Source organism: Mus musculus, chromosome 12, assembly GCF_000001635.26.
Source record: "Mus musculus strain C57BL/6J chromosome 12, GRCm38.p6 C57BL/6J".
Lineage (NCBI taxonomy): Eukaryota > Metazoa > Chordata > Mammalia > Rodentia > Muridae > Mus > Mus musculus.
Window position 1 is genome coordinate 83,762,721 of NC_000078.6, and position 21,402 is coordinate 83,784,122.

The 21,402-nt window shown below is 54.3% G+C and overlaps 1 protein-coding gene across 4 annotated transcripts in view; it reads left to right on the top strand.

The window, feature by feature from the left end:
* The first annotated feature begins 273 nt into the window (after positions 1–273).
* Papln (papilin, proteoglycan-like sulfated glycoprotein) overlaps positions 274–21,402 on the top strand; it is a 32,147-nt gene continuing 11,018 nt past the window's right edge. Inside the window, exons 1-24 of one of the 4 annotated variants that reach the window (XM_011244005.3) lie at positions 406–424; positions 925–996; positions 3,432–3,494; positions 7,695–7,810; positions 9,099–9,159; positions 9,402–9,504; positions 10,388–10,518; positions 11,104–11,227; positions 11,682–11,762; positions 11,849–12,021; positions 12,126–12,249; positions 12,623–12,749; positions 13,129–13,194; positions 13,634–13,841; positions 14,300–14,482; positions 14,634–14,775; positions 15,763–15,843; positions 16,004–16,265; positions 17,422–17,542; positions 17,830–17,968; positions 19,101–19,575; positions 20,161–20,298; positions 20,550–20,674; positions 20,933–21,086. In XM_011244005.3, the coding sequence (XP_011242307.1) occupies positions 3,438–3,494; positions 7,695–7,810; positions 9,099–9,159; positions 9,402–9,504; positions 10,388–10,518; positions 11,104–11,227; positions 11,682–11,762; positions 11,849–12,021; positions 12,126–12,249; positions 12,623–12,749; positions 13,129–13,194; positions 13,634–13,841; positions 14,300–14,482; positions 14,634–14,775; positions 15,763–15,843; positions 16,004–16,265; positions 17,422–17,542; positions 17,830–17,968; positions 19,101–19,575; positions 20,161–20,298; positions 20,550–20,674; positions 20,933–21,086 (3,191 nt within the window). In that variant the 5' untranslated portion in view covers positions 406–424; positions 925–996; positions 3,432–3,437. Of the gene's footprint in view, positions 425–913; positions 997–3,431; positions 3,495–7,694; positions 7,811–9,098; positions 9,160–9,401; positions 9,505–10,387; positions 10,519–11,103; positions 11,228–11,681; positions 11,763–11,848; positions 12,022–12,125; positions 12,250–12,622; positions 12,750–13,128; positions 13,195–13,633; positions 13,842–14,299; positions 14,483–14,633; positions 14,776–15,762; positions 15,844–16,003; positions 16,266–17,421; positions 17,543–17,829; positions 17,969–19,100; positions 19,576–20,160; positions 20,299–20,549; positions 20,675–20,932; positions 21,087–21,402 lie in introns of those variants that run through there. The other 3 variants (XM_006515505.4, NM_001205343.1, NM_130887.3) reach the window with 3 other exon arrangements.

Genomic DNA, 21,402 nt, shown 5'->3' on the forward strand with positions numbered 1-21,402 from the left:
CAACTCTGAAGGAGGCAGAAAAGCCAGAGAAGTGACAGGGTCAGGGTCAGCAAGGAGCCCCGCTTCTTTCTGTGACCTCCACAGGCCCGGGGCCAAGGCCCTTTTCTAGGGATGAATAAACTCTGTTTTCTGAAAAGGAATGTTTGGCAAGGAAATGTCTTGATTTGTGTGTGTGTGGAGGGGGGGGGTACTGTGGTGGTGGTGGTGTAAAAGCAGGAAGGAAATTAAATTTGCCACAAGTGGAAGTGGTAAGAGCCTATAGCTCTGATGCTAGCTGGTGCCCAGGGCTGTGGCTACAGTGGTTACCCAGCCTCAACTCACAGCCGATCTACACAGATTTTTACTGCCATGCTCCATTGGAATTGCAGCCGCTAGGATCAGGATGGAGTGAGTGGAGAGGCTTCAAAAGCGGGAAAGGGATGAGGTAAATTCATAGTGATGGGGAATCTCTCTCTCTCTCTCTCTCTCTCTCTCTCTCTCTCTCTCTCTCTCTCCTGTCTGTCTGTCTGTCTGTCTGTCTGTCTGTCTGTCTGTCTGTGAATGTGAACTGATTGTAGCCAAAGTATAAAATTCAGAAGGTGGTTGGACACCCAGGTGTGTCGGTGCGAGATTGGTGTAGCGAGGAGGGGTTTTGACAAAGACCTGGAGAGCTTGGGGCACCGGAAGTGGGACTGAAAAGGTGGCTGGCTCAGACCCAAGACCCAGAGCCCACAGGTTTTAAGAATAAGCAAAGCCTTGGCAGGAACCCAAAAGGAGGAGGCATGGGGCAATGCTGGGTACCCGGGGCCTCTCGGTGGGGGCACCGTGCTCCTTCAGGGATTGGAGGTGGGTGTCAGCCGACTGGGTGGGGGAAGATGGGGCGGGGAGGAAACCAGCCAGCCGCGGGGAAAGAAAGTCCAACCTCCCCTCCCCTGGCTTTCGTAGTCGGTGCTGGAGAAGTTGACAGTTGACCCAGGCTGGGCACCGATAAGGCGGCTCCAGGGCTTCAAGAGACAGGTAGGAAGGCAAGCGGGCGCCTTGGGCAGGGCACGCCCCGGGCATCTGAAGGCCTCTGCCCCGCCTGGCTCCTGTAGGTAGTGGTTGGCGTGGAAGTGAGAGACCATGGGAGATCTGGCTGTGAGGTGGCTGCGTGAGCACTGAGGAGGGTCTCAGCTCTACATCTGGAGCCCGGGGTGGGGAGTGGCGGGTAATCGGGTCCCCGCAGTCCAGCTGCTCTTCTCCTGGAACAGCATACCCCCCCCCCCGCCCCCGCCTCCTCTGTACTGCCCGGGTGAAGCCTGCAGAGCCAGCGCACTTCCTGGCGATGTTCCAGGCCACAGCCAGCACCTGCCAGGCACCCAGGGCCCCCGTAGGAACCGCGCCTCAGTGCCCCTGGGGTCACAGGGCACCAGCCCAGGTCAGGTTTGGAAGAGTCATCCTGACCCGCACGGGTGGCCTTAGGTTGAAGGAAGGAACATTATCAAGCTTTCCGGACTTTGGAATCGCAGACACACTAGGTCGCAGGTCTGGGCAGCGCCTGCAGTAGTGACTGGAGCTCTTGAGTTCTTCAGTCTCCCTCTGGTCACGTTCATCATTCAGGCTAGTCCGCCCGCCCGCCTCCCAGTCCCGTCATCAGTCAGTCCTTGATCTCTGCTGCCCCCAGCATCCCCACATCTCAAGTGCGCACTAGACCCCCTTCCAACCTTCTCCCCAGCAGTCTGTGATTAGAATGACTTGCTGACTGTGACAAATTAGCCAGGGCTTACATCCATGCGTATGCTGGTGTAAACTTTGCTGAACGTGGCTTTTGAACGCGATATTTCATACCTATAAAACGACTGCAAGTTGTTTTATTGTAAAAAGAATTCAGAACATCAGTTAGAATTACAGATTTTAACATTAACATACCTGTCAGCGCTTGTTTAATGTCCTGTACTGAACTGCACACTGCTTACGTGTCTCTGATACAGAAACATGTGCACACACGCGAGCACACCCCGCACTATGCAGACACCTAATGTGCGCATGCTCATAAGAGTGCTATGCCCGCACATGTGCACACCCTACACACAACTCTGGGTTCAAGCGGGCGTACTCTCCTTGTGAAGACTGAAGGAGGTGATCCTGTGCAGGCAAGGGTTGGCTTTTTGGTTTTAAAACAGGAAGAGAGAGAGAGAGAGAGAGAGAGAGAGAGAGAGAGAGAGAGAGAGAGAGAACATGGATGGGTGCTGAGGGGTCTCGGCATAGTTAAGCATGTACCCCAAGATTTGCACTTAGATTTTAAAAGCAGTTGAATTTGGGCTGAGCCTTTTTGTCCAGACTGGCCTTGAACTCCTGGGCTCTAGTGGTATTGTAGTGAATGGGTATCCAGCATCTCAGTAGCTGGGACTATTTTTGGGTAGTGGGGGGCTGGGAAGATGGCTCTGTCAGTGAACTGTTTGCTGTGCAAGCATTCAGACCTGCAGCAAGCTCTGTAACCCCAGCCCTGGGTGGGAGGAGAGAGGAGGCGGATCCCTCCTACCTAATTGGCCAGCCAGCCTAGTAGAAAAAGCAGAGCTATGGGTTCAAAGACATTGTCTCAAAAAGTAAGGGAGCCGAGCAGCTGTGGAGGACACCAGTGATCAACCCTGGTCTTCACACCCACGCAACACCACACACTCACACTCACACCACACATGCGCGCGCATACACACACACACCACTTAATTTGAGTAATGAAAACCTGTCTGCAAATCTATTTTTATTAGTTGTCTTTAAAGGGAATGAAACGGCCTTTTAAATTCTTTTGTTTTTGTTTTTGTTTTTCAAGACAGGGTTTCTCTGTGTAGCCTTGGCTGTTTGTATACCAGGCTGGCCTCGAACTCAGAAATCCACCTGCCTCTGCCTCCCAAGTGCTGGGATTAAAGGCTGGCCTTTTAAATTCTTTTTTTTTTTTTTTTTAAAAAGATTTATTTATTTATTTATTTATTTATTATATGTAAGTACACTGTAGCTGTCTTCAGACACCCCAGAAGAGGGTATCAGATTTCGTTACGGATGGTTGTGAGCCACCATGTGGTTGCTGGGATTTGAACTCGGGACCTTCGGAAGAGCAGTCGGCGCTCTTAACCACTGAGCCATCTCGCCAGCCCAGCCTTTTAAATTCTTACTGAGCTGAACAGTCAGGTTACTTTGATTGCAGACTCAGTTCTGTAACAGCATAGCAGGGTTTTCAGTGACTCTTCTGCCCCCTGGAACTCCCAAACAAATTCTTCCTGGGCTTCTGTCTGCTGTCAAACAGGCCTCTTCCTCCTGAGTGAGTGGCATGGCGTGTAGTTTAGTGACCACGGTGGCGCTCCCAGCAAGCCCAGTGGGAGGAACATGTGACACACATAGCAAGACTATGCGACTCACCCACCACTCTGGGTAGCTGTGATGTCCCCTCTGGCTCTAACCAGTGGCTTCTCCTGCAGGCAGAGATGCAGCTGTTCCCTCTCCTGTTCTCGCTGCTGCTGACCTCCACTCCAGGGTCTTGGGTGAGTGCAGCCCTGTCAGGGCCTGGGAGGTTCCTTCAGGAGAGGAGGGAGAAGAGCAGTGTGACTTGGCGAGAAGAATTGAGCCGACAGCTCCCCAGCTCCTGCACCATGGAGATCTGACTGGAGTGCTTAGGTCCCTAACTGGACACGGCAGTCTGCAGGAGCCAATGTTTCCTCTTAGCTCTCCTGCCTGCTGAGGAGGAGTCCAGTCTACTGGGCTCTGGCTAATGTCACAGAACGTTCACCATGACGTCTTCCCTTTAATTGAGAAAAGATGTGCCGCCGGGAACAGCCCACCAACCTCTGCCTGAAGGAGATGGCTGAAATGTTCTCCCTCTCTTTGAGGTTCAGGAGGCGGCCACAAGGTCCATGTGTTTCTTGGACAGTTGAAATGTGCACAACCAAGGAGCTTTTGGCGTTGATTTGAGCTTAATTCGAACTAGAGGTGGCTATGGCTATCAGGTTAGAGCAAACCTCGAGGGTGGATTCTGGAAGCTGAATGGTGATCAGGTATCAGTTTTCATGAGGGAAGCCCAAGGAACAAGGCTTCTTGGAGCCATAAGGCCAGACAGGGACCCTTTGGGGACAGAGGGATCTGCAGAGCTGGGTGCTGAGCAGAACAGAGAACACAGGCCCCATTCTACCCTAAAAATCACCCCACAAGGGAGACCACAGTCTTGCCCATCCCTCAGGCAGGCCCAAATGAGCTAGGACTCAAAAGTCTCAAAGAGCTAGGACTGCTACCCTGGGGAGGAGAAGGGACAGTGCTGCCTCTATAGTAATATGGGTGGAGATGAAAAGGGCAGGCAAAGGAGTGGGTGATAGTGGTCGGCACGGGGCAGCCCCCCAAAAGCTCATACCCTCGAACTCAGAAATCCACCTGCCTCTGCCTCCCAAGTGCTGGGATTAAAGGCTGGCCTTTTAAATTCTTACTGAGCTGAACAGTCAGGTTACTTTGATTGCAAACTCAGTTCTGTAACAGCATAGCAGGGTTTTCAGTGACTTCTGCCCTCTGTCAGGCCATTAGTGGGCTGCAGCCCCGCTTCCTCACGTTCTTCTGGCGTGTCATCTGTGCCAGCCTATAGCCCTTACTCCCTAGATCCTGCTCTGAGGTCCTTCAGCACAGGCTGGTGAGAGCCTGGGTGGAGGGGTTCCCGTGTCAGCATCAAATCCCCAGGGTGAAATCCCAGAGCCACTCCAGGACAGCTGCTCGAAGCCTGTCCCATGCTTCAAGCTATAACCCCCTGGGATTTGGCTGATCTAATGTGCACACCATAAGTTGTCTCATGGATGAATCAATGATTGGGAAGCATACTGGATTCTATGAGGTCCCTTCTCCCATGTAGGGGACACATGGGGCCTTCTGCTTCACCCTCTCCTTCCTTCTTCCCAGCATGAAAGGCCTAGATGAGGTTGGGTTCTTTCCCTGTCCTCTGGTTGAGAGTTTTGATCCAGGGTCACTGCTCAGTGGCCTCTGACTGGTGGCAGGATCCACCATGGGGTCCTGATCACCCTAGGATCCCTGTCAGGGCTGATTAATCAACTTAGCACAATGGCTGGACTGATGATCAAAAGCAAGGCTGCGAATCCCTTTGCCTGCCCTGTAGTCTCTGTCCCCTTCCCACACTCATCCTGGTGCCCAGCAGGTAGCCGGGCCTCGTGGACACAGGCAGGAAAGGGGGCTACTGAGCTGGATCTGGAACTGGAGGAAGGGAGGGGTGCGGAGAGCATGGGACAGGCGGGGACAGGCCCAGAGCAGGGTTGGGCCACACCAGCTCCTGGCTTCATAGCACCACACAGCTTGAGGTTTAGATAATTACACAGAGAACGAAATGTGCTCATGCCTCTTGTGACCCGATGTGGGTGGAAAGATGCAGGGGGCGTGGTTCAGCATTGTACAGACCAGGGCTCATACACATGCAGGCAGGAGGCCTCTACCTTAGAGGTGCTGGTCTCGGGAAGCAAGGAATGCCTTTATAGGGCACCCGGCAGGAGTGTGGCCTCTAGAGAGCCCTAAGTTCAGACCACTCCCCTACCTGTAAGACAACCAAAAATGCCTCGGTGGCCAGAGCTGTGGACGCATGAGTTGGCCTTATCTTGCCTCCAGAAGAGTTGGATTTCCAGGGGCTGTTGCACCAAGAGACCTAGACAAATATCTAAATAGACGATGGGCAGGGCCAGCGGTAGCCAGTCATGTGAGGGCCACATCCTAGTACTTACCACGTGACAGCAAGGCTTGGATATCACGCAGGCTAGAATCTCAGTCTGGAAAGCCACCCCCACACCTTCTATACAGTAAGCGCCCCACTTTAAAACAGAAACTCAAGCCGAACAAAACCAGTTTGCATTTCACTGCCAGAGCACCTGAGCACTTTGGGTCACTGGTTTGGAAACTTGGAGGTTCTGTTCTAGCGAGAACTGAAGGAGAGGATCGATGATTTACAGTGAGAGGTGAGACCTCTGGTCTGCCTGACCTCTGCCTGGCTTCATGTGGCTCAGCGAGTTTAGTGCGGTTTGCTCTGCTTCCAAACTGTGGTCTATAAAACCAAGAGTAATGAGAGACTTGTGTTGGACATTAGCAACCTTCCCTGCTCGCCTCAGGCTGGGAGGCTCCCCGTTGGGGAAGGACTTGTTTCTCTTTGTTCACACTTGGACTCCTTCTAAATAATGGGACTTATATTTCCAAAAGTTTCATATGATGACACTTCACAGTGAAGTCCCCCTTCACTGTGACGTGTTTACAGCTTATGCCCTGCCTCTCGCTCGGCACCCCTGTCTAGTTGCTTAGGATCCAGTGTCTCGTTTGGCTGCCTGTTCCCCCAGGCAGGTGGGGACACAGCTGTAGGATGAGCTCTTGGGTCTGTAGTGTGTGGGGCCTTGGCTTTCCTGCTGTTCATGTGTGTCATGCTCTTTGGGAGCCATTAAGCTACGAGGCTTAGGTGAGAGAATGTGTGTACCATGTGGCCATGTGATTCTGGCTGCGAGGTGTCACATCCAGTATGACACTTCCATGGTGTCATTTCAAGAAGGCAAACTAGATCTCGTGTAAACACTCAGGGCCAGAAGTTCACAGCTGGTTCATTTCACAGAGTCCCCACAGTCTGAGGCCTGATCTTATTCCCAAGTCAGTGCCCAGTCTGAAGGGTTGTTCCCACTCTAGACATCACGCGGGGTTTTCCAGTGGAAGGAGTGGGGGGTGGGGGCAGCGGGGGGAGAGGAGGACAGATGTCCATTCACTCTCCAGGGTACTCCAGACCGCCGCCCAACACTTGTATTTATGTACCACTGATGAGAACTTAGGGATGGGCCAGGAAGCTACAGGAAGTTAAGAGTAAGATTCTCTTGTAAGGGGTAAGGGAAATGCATATTGGGACGCCTCCAGGAGCCCACAGATTAACAGGAACACCCCCAACCCACAGAGGACAAAATTATCAAGCTCCTAGTTTAATCGACCAGAACTGTAGAAGTTTCTAGAAGTGAGCTCACTTACATCTAGAGCAGAAGAGGCTCAACCAGGGAATCCTACTGAAGTTCTGTCCTGTCTTGGGGTTACTCTATGAACAGAGAGAGCCCCACCTGCCTGAGGACCTGCTGCAATCTGCCCCACCCTTATAGGTGTCTCTGGAAAGGGACAGGTCTGTTGATCCACAGACTCCATTCTAGGGACACCAAGCCAGGCTCTGAACTTGCCATAGTATAGCATCGTCAGGGGAGAAGGCCTCCTCTGCACCACATCTGGCAAACAGAAGACACCCAGAACACGTGGCCACCTGGCTAGATAAGTACACAGACCATAGCGGAGTAAAATGACAGGCCCAGAGTAATGATTCAAAGGACCCTTGTCCTCGGTCCCCCACCCCCCTTCTTCCGCGATAGAGTGGACCCACAAATGCCTGGACTCAGTGCAGAGCCCCTCCTCCAGGCCTCCTGAAACTGCAGGCTCTTCCCAGCTGACCGTGCCAGTCACACCTAGGCTGGCTCTCCCTCCCACTACTTAGACAGCAGGTTAAGTTTGCAATGAATATTAGGACTACCCAGAGGCGCTTCTGTGTCCTAACCAGGCAGTACTGGAAGCCTCTAGGCTCTTTGAATTGATTGGGGAGCATCTTTAGTAGGGGGACCTCTGCAGGGCTCTGGGCGAGCGAGGGGGTGGGGAGAGAGGTGTGAGTCACAGTAACAGCCCGAGCGTGTTTTTCACAGGCTCGAAATGTGAGGCGCCAGAGTGACACCTGGGGCACCTGGGGCGAATGGAGCCCCTGCAGCAGGACCTGTGGAGGAGGCATCAGCTTCCGGGAGCGCCCCTGCTACTCCCAGAGGTAGGGAGGGAAAGCTTAGAGCCTGGCAGCAGTTTAAAAGAGGGCCAAGTGAGGAATGTCTGGCTGCTGGCTGGGAGCCTGACATCAGGGTCATTATGCGGCAGATTCACTGTGGAAGAGCGATGAGGCATACAGGAAAACAAGTATTTCCCATGTGTACTCACCCGGGATTCTAATTTAGCCTTGATTGAGAGGAGCTGAGCCGGGTTTACTTCCTCTGCCTTAAGCCTAGTGCTCCCGCTGGCGGGTGGTGGTCGTGGTAGTGGAGTGGTGGTCGTGGTGGTGGGGTTAGGGGTGGAATGGGGTGGAGTAGGAGCCGTGGGGGGCGTTGTGGGAGCTTCATTTGCAGAGTTAATGAACAGCGGCCGTCCTCAGTTCCTACTTGCTAAGGTTTCTTTGCTCTCAGCTGCTCTGTCAAGTGCAGAGGACCCTTTCCTGACAAGTGACTTATTAAGAATTTACTCGGTGCCCTGTGCTGGGATGGGAACTGTAAGGAGGGGGTCGGGTACGAAGGAACGGTAATGAGGCGCCTCCTACTGGCGTTTTTGTGAACTGGTTCCCGAGAACCTATGGGAGTCTGGCACATGACTGTCCTTTCAGCACTAGGGAAGTGGAGTCAGGATAATGAAATGTTCAAGGTCCTCCTCCGTTACAGAGTTAACCTGGGACTTAGTTTCACAAAACATAAATAAATAAATAAATAAGTAAGTAAATAAATAAATAAATAAATAAATAAATAAATATCAACCAGGCGGTAGTGGCTCACGCCTTTAATTCCAGTACTTGGTAGGCAGAGGCAGGCAGATCTCTGAGTTCAAGGCCAGCCTGGTTTACAGAATGAGTTCCAGAACAGCCAGGGCTACACAGAGAAACCCTGTTTTGAAAAAAAAACAAAACAAAAAACAAAACCCAAAACAAGCAAACAAAAATATCTCAACCGCTCCCCCTCCCACCCCACCCTACCCCCCCAAAAAAAATAAAACAGAAAAAGAACAGAACTTCTAACATCCTGGATTATTTATTACCAAATTGCAGACTGAATCCACAGGTAGAGTTCAAGGGCCTTGTGGCAGGAATCAGGTCAAGGGTAGGGACGGTCAGCCTAAGAACCATAAAACATAGTCTGGTTACACCCATCCAAGGGATTTAGGTCCGAGTGCAACCCCCAGCCCCCAATTGCTTTGGACTCTGGGCCAGCCTTGCCCACCAGGACGCCTCGTGGAGAGGCCATGAGAGCCCAGGAACGGGTGGGGAACGTTGGGGTCTTCCTGATGCTCTCGCTCTGCAGGAGAGACGGAGGCACCAGCTGCGTGGGCCCCGCGCGCAGCCACCGCACCTGCCACACGGAGGTAAAGCCTGCGTGTCCCTCCCCACCCCATCCCCGGCCGCCTCTCTCCTACCCTCCTCACGCCCCGCCTTCGACCTGCCAGGCACCTAGGGAGAGCAAGAAGCCTCTCCTGGGACAGGAGTGGGTGGGGCAGAAGCGCAGGACCCAGGGCTCCAGGACACGGAAGATGGATAGGGGAGGTCCTTAGCCGCCTCAGTGCCCACGCTGGCACCCATGTTCTCTGACATACATGTTCTCGTGCAGAGCTGCCCAGACGGCGTGCGGGACTTCCGGGCCGAGCAGTGTGCAGAGTTCGACGGCACCGACTTCCAGGGTCGGCGCTACCGGTGGCTGCCCTACTACGCAGGTAAGCAGCACCGCCCTGCTCTGTAGGCAGTTATTAAAGCACAATAGATCTTTTCTTTTCTTTTTCTTTTTTTTTAAGATTTATTTATTTATTATATGTAAGTACACTGTAGCTGTCTTCAGACACTCCAGAAGAGGGCATCCGATCCGATTACAGATGGCGGGGAATTGCTATAAAAGCCTTCACTCCTGGCAAGGGTGTACTCCCAGCTGCTGCTGCCTCCCTTGGGGGTTCTCAAAAGGCCTTGTTCTGGGATCAGCCTCCCACCCTCTTGCCCACCCAGCCCCCAACAGATGTTAAGTTTCTTTTCATTGCTATGATAAAACACCATTGAAGCTGGGCGTGGTGGCACATGCCTTTAATCCCAGCACTCGGGAGGCAGAGGCAGGCGGATTTCTTAGTTTGAGGCCAGCCTGGTCTACAAAGTGAGTTCCAGGACAGCCAGGGCTACACAGAGAAACCCTGTCTCGAAAAAACAAAAACAAAAAAAAACCAACCAACAACAACAACAACAACAACAACAACAACAACAAAAAACCCACCATTAAAAGGTAGCTTGCAAAGGAGTTTATTTGGACTTGTGACTGCAGAGAGAGAGAGTCTGTAATGGCTGGTGGCTGGTGTAGGGATCTGATTGATATTTCAACCACACACAATAAGAGAACTCAAGCCAGAGTTGAGGCAAGGAGGCTGGAAACTTTGAAAGTCCACACTCAGTGGTGTACACCACCCCACCAAGTCCCACAACCTCCCCAGACAGCACCACTAACTGGGGACCAAGTGTTTTCAATCCATGAGCCTGTGTGTGTGGGGGGGTGTTGTTTTTATTCAAACCATCACAGTTCGGTGCCAAGATGTCAGCTCTCTCCTCTTGCCCACCCAGCCCCTAATAAGTGTGAGCTGAACTGCATTCCCAAGGGGCAGAACTTCTACTACAAACACAAGGACGCCGTGGTGGATGGGACACCCTGTGAGCCTGGCCAGCGGGACATCTGTGTGGACGGAGTCTGCCGAGTGAGTGCTGCCCCCTCCCAGCTGGCTGGGGGACTATTATGGGTGATGTCTTCCAGCATCAGTGGGACCAAGTGGCTGTCAGGAGTTTGGTGGCTTAAGTCCTAGTTCCCAGAATGCAATGCAGTCATCACGGATATTCTCTGACGACCTCAGCTTTGTCCTTGAGAACACTAACCTCATCAAAGAAACTCTCTGGATGTCTAAAGCTGCCCTCAACCAAACCCAACCAAATGGGAAGGGGTGGCTGTAGAAGCCATGGGCTAGACATTCTCTACCCATCTCGTGCTTCCTTCTCCTCTGGGTCAGCTTCAGACTCGGGCAGGCTCTCCTCATGAGCATGAGACAAGATGGCAGCCCCAGGCCTCTACTACACCAGTCTGCCAGCATCTGAGTTCATAGCAGCCTGGTCTCAGCTCTCTGTCCTGTCAGCCTAAGGGAGGCAGGGAGTGGTTAGTGGCAGCTGGGACGGGTCTGAGCCATTCCGTGCCCTGCTGCCCTGCCTCGGGGCATTTGGAATCCTGAGCCTGCCTCTCCTGTTCTATCCCACCTTGCTTACTTTCTACCTCCCCCCCCCCTTCCCCGCAGGTGGTTGGCTGTGATCACAAGCTAGACTCAATCAAGCAGGAGGACAAGTGTCTGCAGTGTGGGGGTGATGGCTCATCCTGCTACCCGGTCACAGGAACCTTTGATGGCAATGATCTCAGCAGAGGTGGGGTCGTACGGGGGTCTCCGCAGGGGTCTGTTGCCCGCCCGTCTTGGCTTGCCTGTCACCTTCTCTGACCAGGGCTTGAGGCCAAGTAATCCTCACGGCACTCAGTGGGTCTGGCTCGGGTCACGTGGCTGCAGAGTAGAGGCTATGTCCTATACAGGGTCCTTCTCATGTGCCCACCTTGGTTGGGACGATCACCCATGTGTGTGCAGTCCAATGTCACACCGCTGACGCCTGGATGCCTGCCACCCTCATCCTGCTCCACCTTTTCCATGTTGTTCTCTCTCCCAAGCTGTCCTGGTGTCCAGAACCTATTCCCAGAGCACCCTCCGCCCCCGCCAACCTTTGTAAAGCTGCCTCTGCCAAAAGCAGTCTACCCCTCCCGCCCCCACCTCCCCAAAGTCCCACCAAGAGCAAACCAGCATCACCCTCTCCTGGATCTTGTTCCAATCAGGCTACAACCAAATCTTCATCATTCCGGCTGGGGCCACTAGTATTCGCATTGAGGAAGCCGCTGCCAGCAGGAATTTCCTGGGTGAGAGATGCTTTGGAGCTGGGCAGCCTGGGGCACAAAGGGGCAACTCGCTGTCCCATGTCCCCTGACAGGCTGGGTTTCCACAGCCGTGAAGAGCATCCGTGGCGAGTACTATCTCAATGGGCACTGGACCATTGAGGCAGCCCAGGCTCTTCCGGTGGCCAGCACAGTCCTACAGTACGAACGGGGTGTGGAGGGGGACCTGGCTCCTGAGCGGCTCCAGGCACGGGGCCCCACCTCAGAGCCCCTGGTCATCGAGGTGAGTGGGTCACAGAGGGAGGCGCCCTGCACAGGTGGGCTGCCAGGGCTACCGTGGGCCAGGCAGGGGGACTAAAGTGAAGACACTCTCGACACTCTTGGCAGCTCCTCAGTCAGGAGTCCAACCCCGGAGTACACTACGAGTACTACCTGCCCGCGAATGATCCTGGCCGAGGCTTCAGCTGGAGCCATGGCTCCTGGGGAGACTGCAGCGCTGAGTGTGGTGGAGGTAAACACTGGGTTTGGGGGGGGGGCAAGTTCCCTGTCCTGAAGGTTCTCCACTGCTGGGGAGGGACACCTCCACATATGGAAAAAGTTAGGAGTCCCCATGGAGGGCTGCAGCCTACACTAGGATGAGGGAGACCCAGGAGACGTGTCTCACTGGGAGTGGAGCTCATGACGATCTGTCGCTCACACCCAGGACCCTTTGAGCCTCAGCTTCTTCTTCTGTAGGCTGAGGCTGAAGGTTGTACCTGTCAGAGAGGGACACATGGGACTTAACCAGGGTGAGCTGTGGGTCCAGGCCAGAAGGTGCCTAACTAGTGAGTTCATCTGGGGAGTCCTGGCCTGCCAGCAGCTCTGTGCGACCCTTCTCCTGACAGGTCACCAGTCCCGCCTGGTATTCTGCACTATTGACAACGAGGCCTATCCAGACCACATGTGCCAACACCAGCCTCGGCCCACCCACCGACGTTCATGCAACACTCAACCTTGTCCGAAGACCAAGCGGTGAGGCCTTGCCAGCCCCTTCCACCTTTGGTGGTGCCCAGGAACTTGGGTGGGAAGGGAGGGGAAGCCCTAAACAAAGCTGCTTTAGGCACAGGCTGAAGGTTGGAGGGGGGCGGGGGCAGGGCTCCTCACATCAGGTGGCAGCTGTCACTGAGGGAGGCGGTGAATGGGCCTGAGCAGGAGACCCAGGACAGTTCTCTCCATTCACGGGTTTCCTCACAGTATTCAAAATGCCTGGGAACAAGAGGCTTTGGGGACAGTGTCAGAGGTCCCTGTCTAAGGCAACAGGGGACTCGAGCAGATGGCTAGGGGAGAGCGAGGCAGGAATCTGGCCAAAGGGCCAGTAGACTTTGGCAAACACCTTTGTTCGTGCACAAAGGATCTCTTTCCTGCACCGGCCGGGAGCGTGGCGCTATGCTGGGGTCCAGCATATGTGTGGGAACAGGTAATCGGTGGGCCAGGGGGTTCCTGCCGGGCTGGTGTTGCTCTCCCTACCCTCCCGGCCTCCTGGTGAGATGGTGATGGTCTTGGCTTTGCATGGTGTGTTTGGAGCTTCCCTTTCCTTTGGTCCTTGTACCCCTCGCCCCCAGCCAGGCAGGGCTTCTCCACATACAGGGAGATCACCTCACACAGGATGGCAACCCATGGAGTCTGGCTATGATGCCAGCACCCAGTGAGAAAGAGAAAGGGAGAGTTGGGCGCAGCCGGGTTATAGAGACCCTTCAGGGGCCAGTGAGCCATAGGGGATGCCTAGGAGGCCTGGCTGGTGGTCTTTCTACAGAGCTCTTGGGGAGGGTGGAGACAGGCCCTCGATGTACTCTGAGTTGGGGAGCTGCAGCCTCCTGGGCTAGTCTTAACTGTCCCCCACCTTCTTTTTTGGTCAGCTGGAAGGTAGGCCCATGGACGCCCTGCTCGGTCTCCTGCGGGGGTGGAGTCCAGTCTCGCTCTGTCTACTGCATATCCTCAGATGGGACTGGTGGCCAGGAAGCTGCTGAGGAGACCCAGTGTGCTGGCCTAGTTGGGAAACCCCCTACCACACAGGCTTGCAACCTGCAGCACTGTGCAGTCTGGAGCGTGGAGCCCTGGGGAGAGGTGAGGCCCTGCCTAGGACTAGGAGCTGTGTCTTGGACCTGGGCTTGAAATGCTTGCCTTCAGCTGAGGTCCTCAGAGAGTAGGGACCTAGCTGGCCATCTTGGGAGTTGTGGCCAAAGCTGGGATGAGACACAACTCTAGACTCTGGACCAGGAGTCTGTAACTCCAGCTCCAGGGGATCGGACACCCTCTTCTGGTCTTATTGACATGCACACACGAGTAGAAGCACAGAGAGACATGCATAGACACATAAGTAAAAATAAATCTAAAAAGAAGAGGAATGTGAAAAGCCCTCTTCAGGCTGTGCAACCTCAGAACAGTGACTCAGCCTCTCTGGGCTCAGGAGTGGGATAAGGGCAGGAGATGCCACCTGTTCTCTGAGCCACAGCTTCCAGCTGTCCCAGCTGACCTGGCTCTCCAGGGCTGGGGGGCATCCCTGCTGATATCTGTCCTTACAGTGCTCAGTTACATGCGGGACTGGCATCAGGAAGAGGAGTGTCACCTGCCGAGGGGACGAGGGGTCTCCGGTCCATGCTGCAGCGTGCTTGTTGAAGGACCAGCCAACCCTCACGGAGCCCTGTGTACAAGAGGCCTGCCCTGTGTTCCGTGGCCAGGCCTGGCATGTTGGCTCATGGAGTCTAGTAAGTGCCCTACCCTTCCCAATGCCTTCTGTCCAGGTCTGGTCCCCAGGTCCTGGAGGTGACTTTGAAGAGTGTGGTCCCCTCCTTCTCCACGGATGTCCTTGGCCTCAGTGTCTCTCTCTCTCTTTCCACTCCCACCCTGGGCCTTCAGTGCTCTAAAAGCTGTGGTTCCGGCATTCGGAGAAGGCAGGTTGTTTGTACCATCGGGCCGCCTGGTCGTTGTGTGGACCTGCAGTCGTCCAAGCCTGCCGAGATGGAAGCCTGCAACAGACAGCCCTGCCATCTTCCTCAGGGTAAGGATAGGGCAGGGAGGGCGGCACCCCACCTTGTCTCCTGGCTGCTCTCCCACACTCTGGCCATTGCTGCCCCGGCTATTGCCAAATCCATGTATGGATACCTGTGAACTCAAACTTGCCCAGTGTGTTGTTTTAGATGTCAGCTTTGCATTAATTTCTCCGTGCTGCATGCCCCACCTGACCAGCTTCTTGAGGGCTAGGTCCATGGCTCCTGTTCCTCTCTATACTCTTCCCCCAACGTACCTATGATGCGGGAGGTACTCAGCAACTGTTTGTTGAATGACTGAGTGAGTGAAGAGAGAACACACATACTGCTTCTTGCCTGTCCACCCTCCCCTTCTCCCCCATCTCTCTAGGGAAGAAGGTCTCTCAGGTATGGGGGCCTTCTGCTGAGGGAAGGGCGCAAAGGCCGGATTTCTTTGGTGTGTGGATATGACACTGAAGGTAGTCACGGTCATGGATCATGGCTAAGCTAGGCGTGCTGGGAGTGCTTAGCTAGTTTCTTCCTGATTTATAAAAAACAAAACAATAAAAAACATTTCTCTGATTTTTATGATTGAAAAAATCTAGCAATTTAATTAAGACTATTAAGCACTAAATGCCATAAAAATTCATTTTTTCTCATGTTGGGGCTCAAACCCAGGGCCTGGTTCATGCTACGCAAGAGCCCTACCTCGGCTGCCTGTGGCTTCTGAGTCACTTGGTCTAACAGGACTTAGTTTTGCTAAGTTGGCAAGGTAAAAAAAAGAAAAATCCACACACATAGACAAGCTGCAGAAAATCTTGGAGCCAGGTGTGTTGATACACACTGTAATCCCTACACCCAAGAGGCTGAGGCAGGAGGATTCTTGTGAGTTTAAGGCCAATAGTCACAAAGTCTCTGCCGAGATGTGTTTCACGGGTTCGGGGTATTTGCTGTTCTCTCTGGTGTTGCTTTTGTCTGGTTCTGCCCTCCACACCCGCCTATTACTTGGTTCCCTACAGAGGTCCCTAGTATACAGGACCCAAGGACCCGCTCCTCAGACCCCAGGATGCTTTCAGGCCCTCGAGTGTCCCCAGTCTCAGGTGAGAACCTGGGTCCCTCCCCAACACCACCCGGGACCTATCATCTATGAGTCTGGGTGGCCTGGAGGGAGTAGAGACCCTGGAAAGTGATTTAAGGTAGCCGTGGGCCAAGGGTGAGGGGCGTTGGTACATCACAGTGGCCTTTCTTTCTCATGCATAGATGGAAGAGAGCAGCAGTGGGCTCCCCTCGAGAGACCCAGGGCTCAGAGCAACCCCAGAGAGGGTCAAGACCCCAACCTGTCATCTGCAGGCCGGGCCCCAACTCTGCAGCGTCCTCCACACCAGCCACCCCTGAGGCCTAGCTCAGGGCCCCGTGACTGCAGACACAGCCCCCATGGGTGCTGCCCTGATGGCCACACACCATCTCTTGGGCCTCAGTGGCAAGGCTGTCCCCTGGCTGGGGCCTCATGTCTTCAGAGCAGGTGGGTTGAGACTGCTCTTCCTCCTCAGCAGGGGAGAGAGGGAAGGTAGGGCTGGACCATGGCGGATGGGCCAGCATCCCTGCCCAGGGCAAGCATGACCAGGTTAGAGCAGAATTCCTGAGGTGCCCTGCCTGTGCCTCTTTTTATTTTTGTTTATTTTGTTGTTTGTTTGTTTGTTTTTGGCGGAGAGGAGACTTCTTTTCCTCCTGATGGGCTGGCTTCTCATGTGCCCAGCCTGTGGATGGAGGTGTAACCTAAGGCCCGTAGCAGGCACAAGAGGTAGCGATTCAAGTTCTCAGGCTCAGGAGCCCAGTGTGAAGCTGGCCACTCTCAAAGGTCTTCTACCAACACACTCCTTCAGCCCTGCAGGGACGGGGCAGAGTCACCCCATTCTGCAGGGTGCCTTCCCTGAAGTTCTTCCAAGACCTACTTTGCACTGGCCTCTTGAGAGACTGCGCTGCTTAGGGTCTGGGGTTTGGGGCCAGCAACTTGGGGGTGACATCCTCCTCTCAGCCATCTGCCAGATGTTTTGCTGGGTGACTTGAGGCATATGACTTCTCTGCTCTTGGCCTCCTCTGAGAGCCAGGAGCAATGGCCCTTCTTTCTAAAACCTTCCTTTCACCTTGCTTCGCACGCTCTGGTTGGTGGAAGAGACATGAGGGAGCCCCAGGAGCCTGATGTTTGGGTGGGCTCAGGTGCAGCCCAATTCTGGTTTTGGAATAGGGGGTGCATTGCATCAAGTGTAGGTCCACTGTAAGGGCTGCACCTTCTCTGGGTTCCAGTGGGAGTGAGGAGAGCCTGGGACACACAGAATGGCCTGCCCACACAGGAACAGGCTCTCAGACAGATCTGTACTTGGCCAATCTCCTATGCAGGCAGCCTCGCAGCCTGGTCCTACCTGGTAGTTAGGCACCAGGGTCCATGGAAAGGCAGGTGCGCTGGGCGTGGTGGCACATGCCTTTAATCCCAGCACTTGGGAGGCAGGCAGGCAGATTTCTGAGTTCGAGGCCAGCCTGGTCTACGAAGTGAGTTCCAGGGCTACACAGAGAAACCCTGTCTCGAAAAACCAAAAAAAAAAAAAAAAAAAAAAAAAAAAGAAAAGAAAGAAAGGCAGGTGCAGGGCTGGGCAGTGAGGGGGCTGTGTACTGCTTCCTAGGTACGGATGCTGCCCCGACGGGGTGTCTGCAGCTGAGGGGCCCCAACAGGCTGGTTGTACCAGGTCTCACGGCAGTGACAATACGGGAAACAGGCCAGGGTCCAGGGCAGTAGCTTCCAAGGTAAGTGGCTCCCATGGCAGGAACACAGCTCAGTGCTACCAGGATCTCTGCAGCTTCAGCCTTGGGAAAGGGAGGACCCTACAAACCTGGCAACCTAGGCCGTCCTTTCAAAGACCAGGGCTTCAGAGATGGTGTCCAAGCTCCCCTGGGGCCTGGGTGGGGTTCTCTGCCTCTGACTCATAGCTGTGTCCCTTCCCTTTTCCTGTCACCCTCCCTCTGGTCAGCCCAAGCTTGCCACTGAAAACAAGATTTATTCCTAACCCCCCAACCTCTGGCTTTTTCTTCAGAACCCCAAGATCCACCAACCCCAGGCCCATGAAGGCGAGCCCAGTGAGTGTCGAAGCTCTAGGTTTGGATGTTGCTATGACAATGTGGCTTCTGCAGCGGGTCCGCTGGGGGAAGGCTGTGTGGGCCAGCCCAGCTATGGTGAGCCAGTGCCCCTTCTCATCCTTATCTCACTGGATCCTCATCCCCAACCCATGGCCATACCTCACTGACTCAGGTTTCCCAGTACGTGAGCACACACCTGATACCAGGCCAGAGGGACGGCCCTGCATCTAAGATGTTTACAGATGGATGTCCCTGCATCTAAGATGTTCACATAGGGCTGGGAGGATTAGAAGTGGAACTCTCGGTGCTGGAGATGTGGCTCAGTTGGTAGAGTGCTTACCTAGCATGCACCAAGGCCTGGGTTCAACCTTCGGTGATACATAAACCAGATATGGTGGTACAGGTTTATAATCCCAGCACTTGAGAGGTAGAGGGGCAGGATGATCAGAAATTCAAGGTCATTTTTGGCTATATACTATGTTCAAGGCCAACCTGAAATTTATAAGATTATGTCACAAGAGAGAGAGAGAGAAAGAAAGGAAGAAAGAAAAGAAAGAGAGAAAGAGAAAGAAAAATGGGGATCTTAAATAAAACAAGGTCCATCCTGTGTCTGGAATGAGTTTCCTCCCAAAGGAAGGGCAGGACAAAGTAGACAGTGTGCTGTAGGGCTTGCCTGTGCCTGAGATGGGGCGGATGTTACAGGGAGTAGCGGCTGAGTTTTAGAGAGAAGGTCGGGGCTGAAGCATGGGATGGCAGATGGGTGGTGCTTCCGGGCTCTGTCATGGGAATATTCATCTAAAGTCTGACAGCCTGGTGGGCTCTGCAGAAGGGTGGGGAACAGGACAGGCAGCCAAGGCCACTTGGAACATGAAGAGATGGAGCAGGCTGTTTAGGCTGACCAGCTGTCCTGCCGCATATGTTCATAGCCCCTCAGGGGCAGCCACAATGAACTCCCGGTTGGTTTGTGTGCGCACCACACCATGAGGATCAGGCTGGAAGGGACATTAGCTTGCTCAGGGAGCCCTGGTCTTTTCTTCCTGGGGACTCTAGTTTTGTATGGGTGGAGGCTGCTGTCTAGGACAGACCCTGGAAGTGTCCTGGGCTCCTAAGGGAGGTCAGGGGTCCTGGCAAGAGTGGGGCTGTGCTCTTTAAAGCAGGACAAGTATGCTCCTTAAGGCGAAAGTGAGTAGTGCTCTCACCGGTGACATCTTCCATCCCCAACCCACAGCTTACCCAGTGCGGTGTCTGCTGCCCAGTGCTCAAGGGTCATGTGGAGACTGGGCCGCCCGTTGGTACTTTGTGGCATCGGTGGGCCGGTGTAACCGCTTTTGGTATGGCGGCTGTCATGGCAACGCCAATAACTTTGCATCGGAGCAGGAGTGCATGAACACCTGCCGGGGACAGCATGGGCCCCGCCGTCCTGAGGCAGGAGCCGCTGGGCATCGTGCCCATGTGGATGGTGGTCAACGTGGTCCTGGAGGCCAGCAGGAACCTGACTGGCACAGGGCAGGAGCCACAATCCCGAGACTGCCCTCCCCTTCTGGAAGCCCTTGGCGGAGAGAACAAGAGCCTGCGCCAGGGGAGCCACCCCACATCCCAGCCTATGGAAACCGGCCTGGAGGCCAGGAAATCCGGCCCAGAGTTCCTGGACTGGACAGAGAGGCTAGGCCAGCAGTGCCGCCTACACATAGCCCCTCCTACAGGTGAGGCCTGCTTCCCAGGTAAGGCATAGGATACCCAGGCCAGGGCCGAACCCCGTCCCATGCTTTATTTCTGACTCCTAGACAGTCTGGCCAGGTGGATCTTGTCATCATCTCATTACAGATAGGGATGCTGAGGGTTAATAGAGGCATCAGTTCCTACATTCTTTCTCTCATCTAGCTACTGTACCAAGGGCTGTGTCTAGCTGGAAAAGCTAGCTCTGAACCCCAGTTTCTTCACTTGTGAAATAGTGATCATGTCTCACTCCCTGAATATATTGTAGGTTTGATATTGCTTGTTATCTATCAGTCGTCCCATTGTATGAATAAGGGGCTTGGGGAAATGAGCACTTAAGGAACCAAAACACATGCTGCAAGGGTCAACCATTCTGTGTCGGTCGGCTCCACACATGGTCTGTCCTGTGGCCCTTCTCAGTCTCCTCCTACCCCCTTGGGCTGTCTGCTTCAGGGGCAGTGCCTGGGAGTGTCTCCCATGGGACTCTAGCCTTACAAATGCCTACAAGAGTGTTTCCCTGGCCATGCTCCTGTGCCAGGAGGCGGCAGATGCATACCCTCCCATCTCTCCAGGATCCGATTGGCAGGCTCGGAACCCTCCCTGGTACAGGCAGCTCCAGGGCAGGCGGTACAACTCTTTTGCCCTGGCAACATCCCCTCGGAATTCCAGGCAGGGTGGCAGAAAGAGGGCCGGCCCATCTCCTCTAACAGGTGCGTGTAAAACCATGGTCCCATCTCCTGCGTGAGAGATGCACTGTAAGATACTGGTGAGCAATCGCTACCTTCCACCTCTTGTATGTGCAATGTCCTCTCTTGTAGAGAAGCCCTTCTGGCATGCCTTAGAAATGTGAGAGGGCTCAGAGTGTTATGGGGCTATATGGTCTTCTCTGGTAGCATGGGAGCTGGAAGACTCTTACTGCCCTCAGGAGCCCAGAAATCACATCTCTCCTCTCTCCACTCAGGTACCAGCTCCAGGCAGATGGCTCCCTCATCATCAGCCGCTTGAGGCCGGAGGATGCTGGCATCTATAGCTGTGGCAGCCACAGGCCAGGCCATGAGCCCCAGGAGATACAGCTTCGAGTCACAGGTTTCTGTCCCATCCCGTTCATTCCACCTCCCAGAGTCTCACAAAACAAGAGTTGGGACTGAAGAAGGGAGGGAGGGAGGGGCTGTGCAGGGGCTGACCCACCCTAGAAAGGCTTAAGTTTTTCCTTGGGTCACTTCTTCCTGGGACAGGAACTACACTCTGTTGTCCTCTTCCCTCCCCATGTCTTTGCTGGTCTTGTGGATCCTCTTCCATTTCCTTCTCAAAGCTCATACCTTGCTTCTTTTGGCCTCGCGACAGGGGGTGACATGGCAGTGTTTCCTGAGGGCCAGCCGAGGCATTTCCCTGAGCCCAGGAACCCAGACCTTGGCCATGGTCCTCCGCACCGTGGAACAGGAGCAGAAGCGGGGGGCCACAGGGTCCTCTCTCCCTCACACCCCAGGCCTGCCACCAGGTAACACAACAGCGTGCACCAATTCTCCCGGCCTTTCCTGGTCCACGGTCTCAATAGGGGAGGAGGGAAGGTTTGTGCTGTGCTTGGGTTTTGCCACCCAGTGACTGGGGCTCTGAGAGGTGACAATTAGGAAACCCTAGCTCCTTGAGCTGGCCTTGAAGGGTGGTTCCATCTCAGGGGACTTGGGAGGCAAAGAAGGAAGCACCTCAGTCAAGGCCTAGTGGCAGATAGGCAAGAGGAGGTAGACAGAGACATACTGGGTGCGTTTAGTCAGCTAAGGTGGCAGGCACCCCGAGCCTTTCAGACCTTACCCCAG